The sequence below is a fragment of the Canis lupus genome, chromosome X (assembly GCF_048164855.1).
Source record: "Canis lupus baileyi chromosome X, mCanLup2.hap1, whole genome shotgun sequence".
In the NCBI taxonomy this organism is placed as follows: domain Eukaryota; kingdom Metazoa; phylum Chordata; class Mammalia; order Carnivora; family Canidae; genus Canis; species Canis lupus.
Window position 1 is genome coordinate 42,466,237 of NC_132876.1, and position 14,085 is coordinate 42,480,321.

Sequence of the window (14,085 nt, forward strand, 5' to 3'; positions counted from 1 at the left end):
AAAGTCCAGTCTCACTGGACAAAAGAAAAAAAATATATATATATTCTTTTCCTAACCAAAGTAGCTCCCAGGAAGAGACTAATTACCATTGTACTTTAATTTCATTCCTTTTGAGATATCACCTTTCCCTGATGTACTTATATTCTGTTGTTAATGGTCACAATCACAATGAATCAAAACTCACCTAAATTCTTTAAAAAATGTATGTTTTGGGCAGCCCGCATGGCTCAGCGGTTTAGCACTGCCTTCAGTCCAGGGCCTGATCCTGGAGACCCAGGATCGAATCCCACATTGGGCTCTCTGCTTCTCCCTCTGCCTCTCTCTCTCTCTCTCTCTCTCTCTCTCTCTCTGTGTGTGTGTGTGTGTGTCTCATGAATAAATAAATAAAATCTTTTAAAAATGTATGTTTCCATTTGTCTGCTGTTAAGAACTTCAGAATTTAGAAGAAAAAAGCAAATTCTGAGGGACATCATGTAAAAATCTCTGGGCCTCCAGCCATTTCCAGCTGAGTTTGGGGTGCAGCACAGCCCTTCTGATTCACCTTCCAGGCTTTTTTTAAAAAAAGATTTTATTAATTGATTCATGAGAGACACAGAGAGGCAGAGACACAGGCAGAGGAAGAAGCAGGCTCCCTCCGGGGAGCCCAATGCAGGACTTGATCCCAGGACCCTGGGATCATGCCCTGAGCCAAAGGCAGACGGTCAACCACTGAGCCACACAGGCGTCCCACCTTCTACAGTTTCTACCTGGGGCTCCTATGCTGGTTCCTGAAATACTGCCGGATCTTCACTCGGCAGAATCAACCATCCCCCAAAAGGAACTATGGACTAAGGCAAGAAAGTGGTCTCAGGGGGGTTGGTATCTTAGCAAGGAATAAAGCCAAGATACAGATTTCCCCCTTGAGTCCCCAGGAAATCCAGCCTACTCCCCACATGAGCACATTTCCAGAGCCTTCTAGATCATTGAAGAGTGGTTAATAACTGAAACAGTGCTCCCTCAGTACTTTTTATGGAGCGGATCCCACTGTCATCCTCCGGAGAGCCCAGGAATTGAAGAAGCAAGCTACACCCAAGGAGTCCAGATGGTTTCAACCTTCTGATGCCTAAATCCAGCCCCAGACTCTGGATGCCATCTTCATTCATCCTGCAAGTATTTATTGAACTCTTGTATGCTCCAGGCAGTTTTATGTGCTAGTGTTATGGTAGTGAATGAGACAAATACCATCTCTGCCCTCATGGAGTTTTCATTCAGTGGCAGGCTGTCAGGAAGGAAAGTGACAACAGGTGAGGTGGCCTGCAGATGTAAATGCTGATGCCACTCACGCCATTCCCTTCTAAAATGTCAGGCTTATGGGGCATCTCGGTGGCTCAGTGGGTCAAGCGGCTGCCTTTGGCTCACAGGGCATGATCCCAGGGGTCCTGGGATTGAGCCCTGTGTCAGGCTCCCTGCTCAGCAGGGGGTCTGCGTCTCCCTCTAGCCTCTGCTCCTCCCCCTGCTCATGCTCTCGCTTTCTCTCAAATAAATAAATCTTTTTAAAATTACTTAAAAATTAAAATTAAAATGTCGGTCTCCAATTCTCCACCTTGCCTCTTGCCATGGGAGGTGAATTCTGCAACTTGACAGAGCAACTGCCAAAGCGGACCTGGAGTCTGCTAAGAGATGACAAACTGACGCCCTTGAGGTTTGTCTATTCGTGAGTTCCCTGAGGCAAGGGCTGCATCTAATTTATTTCTAGATACCCAGCAGGTAGCACAGGAGGGCCACTCAGTAAATATTGAAGGAACAAATGAATGAGTGAGGTCTTTTACACTCTACGGGGTGGGAGGGAGTCCATTGTCTTGCCTAGGCTGTCTCAGCCTCCACCACTTAGTGTTAGCCCTCTGGCTTCAAAGTGACCCTCAGGCTGATGGTCCCCTGGAAGGCGAGCACCAACCTGGAGAGGGAATGGATATTGAGGGAGTCTTGGGGTGCCCCCCTCACCCTGATATACTGGTACAGATGGATATAACTCTGATAATACTAGAACAGATGTCCACACATGCACATTTCAAAGAACTGTCCAAGCAAAATGATACAGATGTTTGGTGGCTTAGTGATGGCAAGAACAGTTAGCTTGATGGGACACTGAGCTGGCAGAAGAGGGAGGCACAGGAGACAGTTCTGTAAGGCGGATGCCAGGCTCTTTTACTTACTTTAATACCTGTGCAACTGTATTTGGTCCAAACCATTCGCCAATTGATTTCCCTTCTCCTACACCCATCTGTGCTGTTTTTATGTGGGGAGGGGGGAAAAAAAGAGACGTTAGCAAAAGTTCTTCCAGCATGCCACAAACTCCTAATTTTTTGCATGAATAATTAAGCAGATGGACAAGTTTGCAGAGCCCATATAAGGCAGGGGATGAAAGCAGAAGGTACAGAACACTGCCTCAAGACCACTGATGTGACCTTACCCATTTGATGGATAGAGTAGCAACAGTCCTTTCTATCTAAGAAGCACTGGAGGATCCGTTGGTATTCTCTGGGTTGTTCTTTCTGTTTCTCCCAGCTCCAGTCTTTTGAGGGAAAAAAAATGTATGAAAGTCATGTTTGTAACTGCTTATTACCTCACTGCCCTCTTACTGCCACTACGATGTTACAAAGAAAACAAAGGAGTTCCAGCTAAAAGGCAGGGGCTATCGGGTTAGCACATTCCTAATTAACTTCGATTTTGATGACAAAGGCATCTAGAGACATTACTTTCAAAGTCTCTGTGGGTGTAAAGTATAAGCAAAATAACAAGCTGACTGAGGAACTGACTTAGCCCGGAGGCTGGAGCTAGATAAGTATTACATGAAAACAATGTCAGAAAAGGCTTTTCTGGTCTGTTCAGCTACTGAGGTCACTACAAAGCCCAGAGGTATATCCTTAGGCCGCCCTGACGCCATACTCTCTCATCTCTACACAGACAGCAACGGCTTTGGTTCATGTATTTTGGCAACATTGCGAAAGAGTCTCACTAGGGAAGTGCTATTCAGACACACAACAGTGCACTGGGGAAATACACACAATTCACAACTGAGGAAGCTCAAAAGAAATTGCATGCTGTCATTTTTACACAACCTTCAAAGAGTCCACACTGACCTTTAGAAAAACGAATAACCTCTGTGTTTAAGGTTTCTTTGTGACCAAAACTAAAATAATCATACCTATAGGAAGCCCCTCTGTGCCTCAGGCATGCCAATCTCCCCACGCCCCCGCAAATGCTGCAGAGTCTATTTATCCCAGGATGCAGGACAACTGCAAAGATTCTCCATGATCACCGCTGTAGACAGGATGTGCCTCTCCCATTCCCTCAGCTCTAGGAACTCTGTCTCATGGGACAGCTCTCTGGGACTTAGTTGGCTTCCAAGACACAAATTTCTCTCTCAAGGTTTTAGACACTATTTAACTTCACAACTGAAGTATTCTTGAAGCCAGAGGCCACTGTCTCCAGAATCTTCTGTTTTCTTTGCTTCTAATAGTTCTGAAATCAAAGTTTTAAACTTTGTAGCCAGCACAGTCTTCAGAGGGTGAACTGCATCCAACTTTTTTTTTTCCATTTGCTACTGAATTGTCCAAGTCTGGGGAAATCCTAATTAGCTGGCTGCTAGGTACCACTAAATGTGGACTGAAGACAGTGATAAGTGAGCACTCCACCTTAGCTATGAAGTAAGTGAATAGGAAGCACTCCAAAATACTTCTTCACAGAATGGCGTCTTTGAATTTACCTCAGCTGCAAGATCGATTTCCAAATTCTTCTTGCTGTTTGCTTTTCTGTTAGAAACAACTGAGACTGCTGCTGACTGTGGGGTTTAATCTCTTCCTCATTTGCTTCCCACAAAATTCACTTCCAGGAGAATCGTCTTGCTGTGTTTTATAAATGGGGAGGAGGGTTAAAGAGAACAGATCTCCTCTGAGCAGGATGCATATCACAGAGACATCACTGGACAAGGATTCAGGAGACCTGCCTTCTTCTGTTCCCAAATCCATGCTTTCTTGCTGTTTGACCCTAAGCAAGTCACCTTACTTCTTGAGCCTTAATTTCTTCCTCTGTGAAACCAGAATTATGATGCTACCCAGAGGAAATGGGTTCAGATTATTCTAAGCCCTGAAAAGAAGGCCTTAAAGCCTTAAAACCTCCCTGGACCTTTCCCCAATTTGCTCTGGTAACTGCAGGTGGATGTGTGAGGCTGCACTGTGGAAGGATGTTTCCATAACTCAGAATCTCAAGGAGTAACAGCCAATGAGCTCAGCAGGCCAATCTTGTCCAAGGGGTCCTCTTCCTCCCTCATCCCCAGGTCAAGCCCAGCTTTCACCCCCAAGTGCGCGCACTGGCATCCAGCCAAGGTCATCCTCCAGATGCCCACGGGGAGGACGCACATGTCTTAAGAAAGACTCAAGGGTTTCAACGAAGATGACCGGAAAGTTCTTAATGAAGCAGCCTCCTGAGAGGGCTAATTTAAGGATTCCCTCATCATCGAATGGATATTGGCAGCGAACCCAAACCAAATAGCGCTAGCTCCCTCATTAGGCACTTCCTTTAGGTCACTTCCATCCTTCACCAGGCAGACATTTTAAACGAGGTCAAGAAACAGATATACCGCCACACCCTTCTTCCTGTTCCCTTTGTTATCTGACCTGTTTGGACTCACTCGAACAATAGTGAAGTTGGAAACTCTAAATGACACACCTGCCTCAACGTTCAATTCCATCCCAGGAAAGTAATTCTGGCTTGGTGAGTCACAAGGAAATGCTGGCTGTTTCCTTCTCATGGGAGGCTTTATTGACTTGTCAGCCCTGCCACTTAGGCTTGCAGAGAGCCCATTAGGACCTTCAGCTCTGTTACCTAGTATTCCTGAAGCTCAGCCCCAATGCTAAACTGCCAGCAGTTGGTGCTCCCGCAGAGCGTCTGAGGGAGGACAAATTTAACTCACCCCTTCCCAAGTGTCTGCAGATAAGCGCCTGGGCCAGCATCATTTGTCCACAGCGTAGCATACATCCCCAGCCAGCATCTGATGAAGGGCCTGTTCCTCCTGTTGGCAAAACGGATGGGAATGAATATGAGTTCCTTAAATTGCCCTTTCCCGAAACACCAGCATAAATGGGAATCATACGAGACAGACAGACAGACACATGGACTCTGAAAAGAGAGGAGAGAGAGAGAGAGAGAGAGAGAGAGCGTGCCAGATAGCAAACAGGGTTGGTTACAGGGTGGAATTTGCAAAGATAATGCAGAGTTAACGGAAACAGTTTCTATGGCCAAAGATGAAACCAACAAATGCACAAAACCTGTCCCCTATGTATTGTGCTTGGAGACTTCTAGGTGTGCATCCAGTTGTGGCAGATGACTGCCAGGTAAGGCTACCAACATTAACCCCCACCACATCATTATCTGCCTGAGCCAACCTAGCTTTGCATGGCTCACTTCTCAGGGAAGCCAGTCTTAATCTTAGTTAAGGAAAAGTGCGGCCAAAGGTAATCATGAGCACATGAGCATGGTCAAAGAAATCCGGAAGGTTCCTGACTGTGCTCCAGCAGAAAGGTCTGAACAGCAGGAAGGACTGAACAGCAGGAAGGACAATGAGGAAAGGTTCTGAAGTTAGGCATCAGAAGGACCATCTCTAGGTACCTGATCCAAGTTTCAACTATAGATTGGGAATGACAGCACATATCCTGCCGGTTACTGGGGGATATTATAAAAACTAAAGGAGAAAATATCTGTGAAAGGGTTCTACAACCCACTCAGGATGATGGAGATATCTAGTGTTATGAGCAAAATGGACGGGAATGACTAAAACCAGTTAAGAAATGAAGAAAGACAACAGGTTCCCCTCCCTCTAAGAACACTTGATATAAGAACAAAAGTTCCATGTATGTGGCCAGCCAGAGCTCAATATCCTTTTTCAAGGTACCAGTGAAATCAGGTAATGTGGAGGGCAGAGGAGACCTGCTTTCATTTGCTTTCCATCCCCAACATGGAAGTGGGAAACAATGCTATGAGCACAATCTTACCAGACTAGCTTTAAGGAGGGTCATCAGCCTCGTAAGACAAGTGGGCCATAGTGGCCACCCTTCTCCTTTTGTTGTGGGTACCAAAGGAGAGCTGCTACAGTAAGATGGGGAGGATTGAGCCTCCCCCTTAACTGGATGGGGAACCCTCTGGCTCTCCCTAATGGCAGAATTACAGGCCAGATTAGTACAGGAAAGATGCAATGAAGCCCACATAAAGAAGAGATCATCCATTGCCAAAACACTGTCAGAGGTAAGCTGCAAATGTTCTCAAGCCTTCTAGAGATCTCTTCACCTACAGAAAGTTAACAGTTTAAACCCAGGGGTAACTTGATGGGATGAGCACTGGGTGTTATACCAGTGTTGGCAAATCAAACTCCAAAAAAATATATACAAAAATAAAATAAACCCAGGGGTACTAAAGATCATTCTTTGGGCTGTTTCCAGCTTGGGTACTTCCTGTGGAGAGTGAAAACTGTCTGTGTGGCCTTGGCTTGGGACACTTATCAGAAAGGAGGATTTCACCCAGTTACTAGGTCCAGTCCTGCCTCAAAACCAGTCTGACAGATTTTCTTCTCTTAGGAAAATAGCTTCTACCATTTGGATTTGATACTCTTCCTACAGGGCCATGATGCTAGGAAGAGGCCACTATACTTACAAACATTTTACAGATTCTTCTCTAAATAGAGCCTAGTCTCTTAACTTATAGATCTGTCCTTTTTTCCTAGATAGCAGCTGGTACTCTAACAGCCTATCATTAGCTCCAAGGAAATCTATAATAATTCACCTTCCAGTAGCAAGGTGCTTTCATTCCATAGGGGAAGAAAACGAAGGATTTCTCTTCTTTCTTTCAAGGTCTAATTGTCTTTAATAATCATGTAGCTCCACAAAGAAGTGGATTGGAAGTTAGTAAATATTAGCCAAATTAGAAGCTTGACTTTCTCCTTGCTCCCAGAAGTAAAAGAAGGAATGCAATCTGGTGCCCGAACCCTCGGAGGTAGACTCAAAAGCATACTACTGTTACACATGAACACCAAGGAACCATATGTGATGAGGTACTTTGGCAATGAAACTTTCAAATAAAATTTAAGACTTAACATATTTCCCTAAAGCAAAATCTTCGCCATAGTGAGCTGTTAATTCTGAGGATTCTGTGAAATCACTGATAACCTCAGCCAAGCTATCTACAAGGAAGAAAGCACAGTATAACAGATGATATACCTACCAATTGGTGAAAATTTCCTTCTGTATGTAAACCATAGACGAGCTCTTATATCAGACAACAGCTTAGATTTTTCTGTAATTAAATGTGAAATTACAATTAAATCACCACATCTCATATAAAGATCTCAGCCTTTGATTTCTGAGTCAGCAGCAAACTCACTTTCAAATAACCAGTCAATTCTATTGTGATGGGGCTAGGGAAGCTCAGAGGAAACCCAATCTCATCTTTGCCAAGTGATTTCAGCATTCCTTTTCTTTCTTTTCTTTTTAACATTTTATTTATTTATTCATGAAAGACAGAGAGAGAGAGAAGCAGAGACATAGGCAGAGGGAGAAGCAGGCTCCATGCAGGAAGCCCGATGTGGGACTCGATCCCCGGACTCCAGGATCATGCCCTGAGCCAAAGGCAGTCACTCAACCACTGAGCCACCCAGGCGTCCCTCAGCATTCCTTTTCGCCTAAGTTTTGACAAGAGCTACTGGCCAGGGTGGTTCCTGTCTCCTCACTGAGCAACATACCCTGGCAGGCACTAACACTGGGGGCATGGCCAAAAGACAAGGAATAGAAAAATCAAAGATAACCCACTAACAAGGCAACCAGCCCCTACCTGAATGATGATTGTTGGTTGGATCTCTCATTGGTACCTGCTGTCCATTATCTAAACTAGGTGTGTGTGTGTGTGTGTGTGTGTGTGTGTGTGTGTGTGTGTGTGTGTTGGGGGGTTCATGTGTGTGCATGCATGTATGTTTAACCAAAAAGGAGAGATCCCTGCTAAGCAAATTGAATGTGTAAAAGTACTACCTACTGCAACTGGCATTTGAAACCTAAATGGATATATAACATCACAAATGCTTTTGCATCTTTCTTCAAAGCATTTCTTGCATTGTGATCAGCTGCTTCCTATCTCTTCTGCTATGCTAGGACCTTCAGAGACGATCTCTCCTCAGATAAACAGAAAAAGTAGAGCTGACTCTCTCCAAGTTCAGGCTTTTCACCCAGAAAAACTGGGTGCTGGGTTGTTAACAGTTTCAGGTGAAAAAGATCTTCCCCAATCCAGAAGTATATAAGGGTAGGGAAAAATATTCCAGCCTCTTTTCCACCTAGCTGCAGTGGCTAAATGTTCTATACAAAGTCAGAATACACTGAGATGGTGCTAACAATCAGCAAAAGAGCTACAAGACTAGGTGGCAGTATTTTTAATCTAGACAGAAAAGGACACAAGGGGAATGAGAAGTATGTAGCCCAGGCATTACAGACTAAGTACTGATTAGTGATACTAGGAGTTTGGGGCATGGTTTTTGAAAGCCAAGGCTTACAGAAGTCAGGGGTTCTTCTTTAAAGAAACGAATTCAAATACATCTGACTTTTTCATATCATATCAACACCTATGACCATGTGAACTCCCTGCTATGGATTTTCAGGGCCTTGGAAGGGACTTGTACAAGGAAGGGGTCTAAGGCTTGAATTCCTCTGGCCGTGAGTAATATATCCACCCATGGGTGGCATTAATGGTGACCAAGGTAACACTCCACCAACCCGACAAGGAAAAATGGATAGGACCTTAACCTCGGGCACCCACCTTACTTGGGTTCCTACAGACAAATACTAACAAACCTTACCCGTTTTGAGGAGATGCTGTTTCCCCAAGATCCATACCAGCTCATCTGAATCTGGAAATTCTTCTAGGTAGTCAGCAAAAATAGTAATCTGGTTTTCATACTTGGATAAAACTGAAAGAAAAGGAGATAAACTTAAAGCAAAATGTAATAGAGAGGGTTTGCTTCTGTGGCTTACTGATTATTACCTCTGTCCTGGAGGTGAAAGGTCATTGGCTGGAGTCTCATAGAAGAAATACTTTTCTTCAAGGATCAAAGATACTCACAAGACCCCAAGATCCTTTAGTAGAGGGATTTCCTTCCGACCACCCATCTTCACCTTCCATTTCTCACAATCCCTTTTTGTAACATCTCTGAATATTTAGTCACAGTCATTTCAGAATCTTTTCATCATGGTTGTTTTTTTTTGTTTTGTTTTGTTTTGTTTTGTTTTTTGTGAATAGCCACTTACGTAGCTTCTCCTAGCAAGAGTGTGTTGTCAAGGTAATGCAATAATACCTAATGCTTGTATACCCAACTCCTGCCCATATCACAAGGAACACTGTGAGGTTTCTAGCAGCCAGTGGCTCTGGAAGGGACTGTGACAAACCTGAAAGATTACTCAACTGTGAAAATGAAAGATTTCACCCAGAAGCCCAGATGTTCTCACAATACTTTTGCCACTTTATTCACATATGACTTCTGCAAAGAAGGATCTTGAAGCTAAAGATAAAAAGAACTTGTGATTGGGATTCACAGCTGCCTGCAGTTCTCTTAAGATAAAATAACCGAATAAAACATAATTACACGTTGCGAGTTCACAGGCCAGACTCTCAAAACTTAGGACCACGTAATGTGGGATGAGGTAAGACTCACTTTTGTACCACTTGTGGTAAAAGAGTCTGCTAGAAGAGTAAGGACTGGCTTATGAAAAGGCCCTATCTCAAAAATTCTCTTTAAGTAATGTTCTGAGAGAAATAATATTGTAGGTGGTAAATAAGTTTCCAAGCCAGCCAACAAAAACCTATTTTAACTTGTAACTGGAGAAATCAGATTAATAGTCCTATTTCAACACACTGCAAGTTCAAAGCTAAGACATCCAACACACATGCCTTCTCTGAACTCTGGGAGGTTTCCCAGCCCCCTATGGGGGAAAGAGCTCAGAGAGAGTAGGGGTCCTTTTTTGCAGCTCTGAGCAGCTGCAGAGACTCTCCCAAAGCAAGCCCTGAGAGCCCTATGGGAATATTTTTCCTGTAAAAATGGCATTGTGAGATATGTTTAACCCACTTAAAAGGACAAATTGTTTTCTTTTGGCTTTGTTTTCTAAGGTAGGGGCATGCTGTTTTCATAGAAATAAATGTTCCTAAATATAAATGAGTCCTATCTGATCATGAAAACAATTTCACCTGCTCAAAATACTTGGTTGGAGGCTGAAGTTATACTTTGTATAATTTGTGCAGATTGAAGTTCTAAGTGTTTGAAGGTATAATTTTAGAAACACAACTACTCAGGCATACCCGCTTGTCTTGAAACTTATTACAGAAGTCCAATCTTCCAGGGATTTAAGTATCTTTTTTCCTCGGGATGCTTTAATCATCAAGGTTATAGTCTCTGGCAGTATTTCAAACCTAAAGAGGTTAGAAAGGAGGCAGCCATTTTGTTCTCCAGTGAAAGCTCATCACTGCCGAATCTGCCAGAGAACCTGTGCCATCTTAGCCTTTCTGCCACTAGCCTCAGCCCCTGGCCCAGGCCCAGGAAATACCAGGCTAAAAATGACCACCGATGTCAGGCCATCCCCAGGAGGTGATGGGACTGAGGTGGCGTAAGTCACACTGTGTACCTTCCCACCCTACCCTCTGCCCCTCACAGGCAGGAGCAATCAGGTTAAAAGGAACATCCAGTGTAGCCTAGAAACAGAGTCAGAAAATAAGTAGCTAGAGAGGGGTGTGAGAAAGGGGCAACCTGTCTGGCATTCCCCTGGTAGGGGTGAGGAAGGGCAACACTGGATGAATGTACAGCATGTATGCATAGAAGCCTTGGGTCTTTTTTTAGTATTGGCCCAAAACAAACAAAACACCATTTCTCTATCACCAACCCTGACCCAGTGAGTCATGGCCCAGCCATCTGGTCAAATTAGTACAGCCCCTTAAAGCCTGTGAGAACTGTGCTGCTTCATTTGGGATGGCCCTGACCAAAATGGTAGCCAAAGGATTGTCCTCTTGCTCTTCAGCCCTCCCCAGGCCAGCAAGAAGGTCATTACCGTCTCTATTCTTCCTGATTCTTTCTGTAGAACATGGACTCCCAGAATGCAGTGTGTCACGCTATCACCAGCCCCAGGTGAAGCTACATGGATGAAGCCAATGAAAGCCGGAACAAAAGATGAGATTAACAGAAGCAAAGAGCAGTAACATGGGGAGGGTATATATGAGACAGTCTGACAAGGAAAGGGGACTAGGTCTTCCACAAGGAAAGATGAAGAAGGAAACTGAGGAGCAGAAGTGAAGTTGCATTTCCAACAGAATCACTTCTGACGAACACAGCCCTTCTTATTGTTTTAAAGATTTTATTTGGGATCCCTGGGTGGCGCAGCGGTTTGGCGCCTGCCTTTGGCCCAGGGCACGATCCTGGAGACCTGGGATCGAATCCCACGTCGGGCTCCCAGTGCATGGAGCCTGCTTCTCCCTCTGCCTGTGTCTCTGCGTCTCTCTCTCTCTGTGTGTGACTATCATAAATAAATAAAAATTTAAAAAAAGATTTTATTTATTTATTCTTGAGAGACACACAGAGAGGCAGAGACACAGGCAGAGGGTGAAGCAGGCTCCCTCCGGAGAGCCTGATGCAGGACTTGATCCCAGGACCCAAGGATCACTCCCTGAGCTGAAGGCAGATGCTCAACTGAGCCACCCAGGTGTCCCAACACAGTCCTTTAAAAAAAAATTCTCATAAACTACCTTTGTCTTGCCTTGAAAGCAATAAACAAGACATCAGCCCCATACGAGTTTCCTGCCCTTTCTGCCTATTTAAAGAGATAGGAACTATACAGGCAGAGCTACAAAGACCACAGCTGGAAGGACCTAGAATTTGTTCTTACAAGGTCTGATGAACAACAGCCTTCACTCTCTTGCATTTTACTTTACTAAATGATTATTGCACTGAAGTCTATGATCTCCGCTGGGTTGGCTCAGTGGTCAGCTAATAACTGAACAAAGACTTCCTTAAACTCCTGGAAGCCAGCAAGTCTCCCAGTCTTGGCCAAGAGGCTCTGTGTACATTTTGGGACATGCCTTCAACACAGCCAGGCAGCTGATAACTCTGCCTTAGCCTTCCCTTGTGCAGAGCTCGGAATCAGCCAGAGTGAAAGCCTAGAGCCCCCTCAGGCTTTCCTGACCATGCACACAACCCTGAGCATGCAAGATAGTCTTCTAGATTCCTGGGGATATACCCAAATTTTTCAAGCTCCCATGGACATGTTATTCCTTAGCTTTTTCTTTTGAGCTTCTTGGTTATCTACAGCCTCAAGCAGCTATGAAGTTAATCAATTGCCTCTGTAATAGTTTTCTTATCATTTTATTTTACTTTTAATTGAAGTTTAGCGGACATACAATATTATATTAGCTCTAGGTGTACAACATAGTGATTTGACAATCTATACATCACTTGATGGTCACCACAATAAGTGGAGTCACCATCTGTCACCATATAAAATTATTACAGTATTACAATATTCCAGACTATATTCCCTATGCTGTACTATTGGTCCCCACGATTTATTTATTTTATAACTGGAATTTTGTACCTCTTAATCCCCTTCACCTATTTTAGCCATCTCTCACCTCTTTCCCCTCTGGCAACCAACAGTTGTTCTTTGTAAATTATTAATTTGTTCCCGGTTTGTTTGTTCGCTTGTTTTTTAGATTAAACACACAAGTGAAATCATATGGTATCTGTCTTTCTCTGTCTGACTTATTCCATTTAACGTAATACCCTCTAGGTCCATCCATGTTGTCATAATTACCAAGATTTCATTTCTTTTTATGGCTGAGTAATATTCTATTATTATATAATGTAAAGATATATATAATCCCATTATTGAAATTATATAATTATATAATATATATACATATATATTATATATATATATAATGTAGATACACACACATCTTCTTTATCCTTTCATCTATTGATGGATAGTTGGGATGCTTCCATATCTTGTAAATAATGCTATAACAAACATAGAGGTGCATATATCTTCTCTAATTAGTGTTTTGTTTTTCTTCAGGTAAATATCCAGAAATGGAATTACTGGTCATATGATATTTCTATTTTTAAGTTTTTGAGGAACCTCCACATTGTTTTCTATAGTGGCTGCACTTATAATAGTTTTCCAAAAAAGCCCCTGTCACTCTAAGTCAGAGCAAATAAAGTCAGCCTTGCAAGTGGGGTCCTCCAAGGAATCACCAGAAAGATCAAATAATGACAATTCTCTAAAAATGAGGCTCAGGGTGCCTAGGTGGCTCAGTTGGTGAAGTATCAGCCTTGGGCTCATGTCATGATCTTGGGGTCCTGGGATTGAGTCCCATGTCAGGCTCCCTGCTCATCAGGGAGTCTGCTTCTCTCTCTCTCTCTCCTCTGCCCCTCCCCCTTCTCATGCTCACACTCTCAAATAAATAAATAAAATATTTAAAAAGCTAAGGTAAAAATGAGGCTTTACAGGAGCTCCAACCGCATTCTATGTCCTACAATGGCTGTCAGGCTACTGGCTTCCCCTGTGATTGGAGGCTGTAAATTCTCAAGGCTTCTGTAGGGCTGGAGAACAAGGGATAGGCATAGAATGAGTGAAAACACCACAAAGCTTGATATTCTTATCAAACTGCAGCTGTTTTTCTTGAATAAATACTCCCCCAGATTGTTGCAAGCCTTTGGTGGATTTCCACAGTTTTGAAAAAGTTAATTCTGACCATTTTTGCTAGTTTTTTTTATTGCTATTATAGATGGAATTTTCAGAGGTCCATACACTGCCATTTCTGCTATGTCTTAATGTTTTCCAGTCATTGACTTTATTTCTAAGGGTTATTTCATAAAATTGCAAGCAAATGAAAAAATAGCTTTGAACAACACATATTCTGATAGCGCTTAACAGAGACACTTGTACATGAAGGCTCCTAGGTTCTGTGGGGTTTGTGTCCCACAAACAATACAAATCCCTCAAGTGAAATCTCATGGTCACAGCATCTCAGGGC

At 43.4% G+C, this 14,085-nt stretch overlaps 1 protein-coding gene across 1 annotated transcript in view; it reads right to left on the bottom strand.

Annotated features, from left to right (window-relative positions):
* ATG4A (autophagy related 4A cysteine peptidase) overlaps nt 1–14,085 on the bottom strand; it is a 55,523-nt gene that overhangs the window by 10,629 nt on the left and 30,809 nt on the right. The window contains exons 2-6 of the mRNA XM_072816863.1: nt 8,870–8,980; nt 7,252–7,323; nt 4,952–5,050; nt 2,450–2,551; nt 2,193–2,265 (exon numbers count right to left, since the gene is read on the bottom strand). Of these exons, the coding sequence (XP_072672964.1) occupies nt 2,193–2,265; nt 2,450–2,551; nt 4,952–5,050; nt 7,252–7,323; nt 8,870–8,980 (457 nt within the window). The remainder of the gene's footprint in view (nt 1–2,192; nt 2,266–2,449; nt 2,552–4,951; nt 5,051–7,251; nt 7,324–8,869; nt 8,981–14,085) is intronic.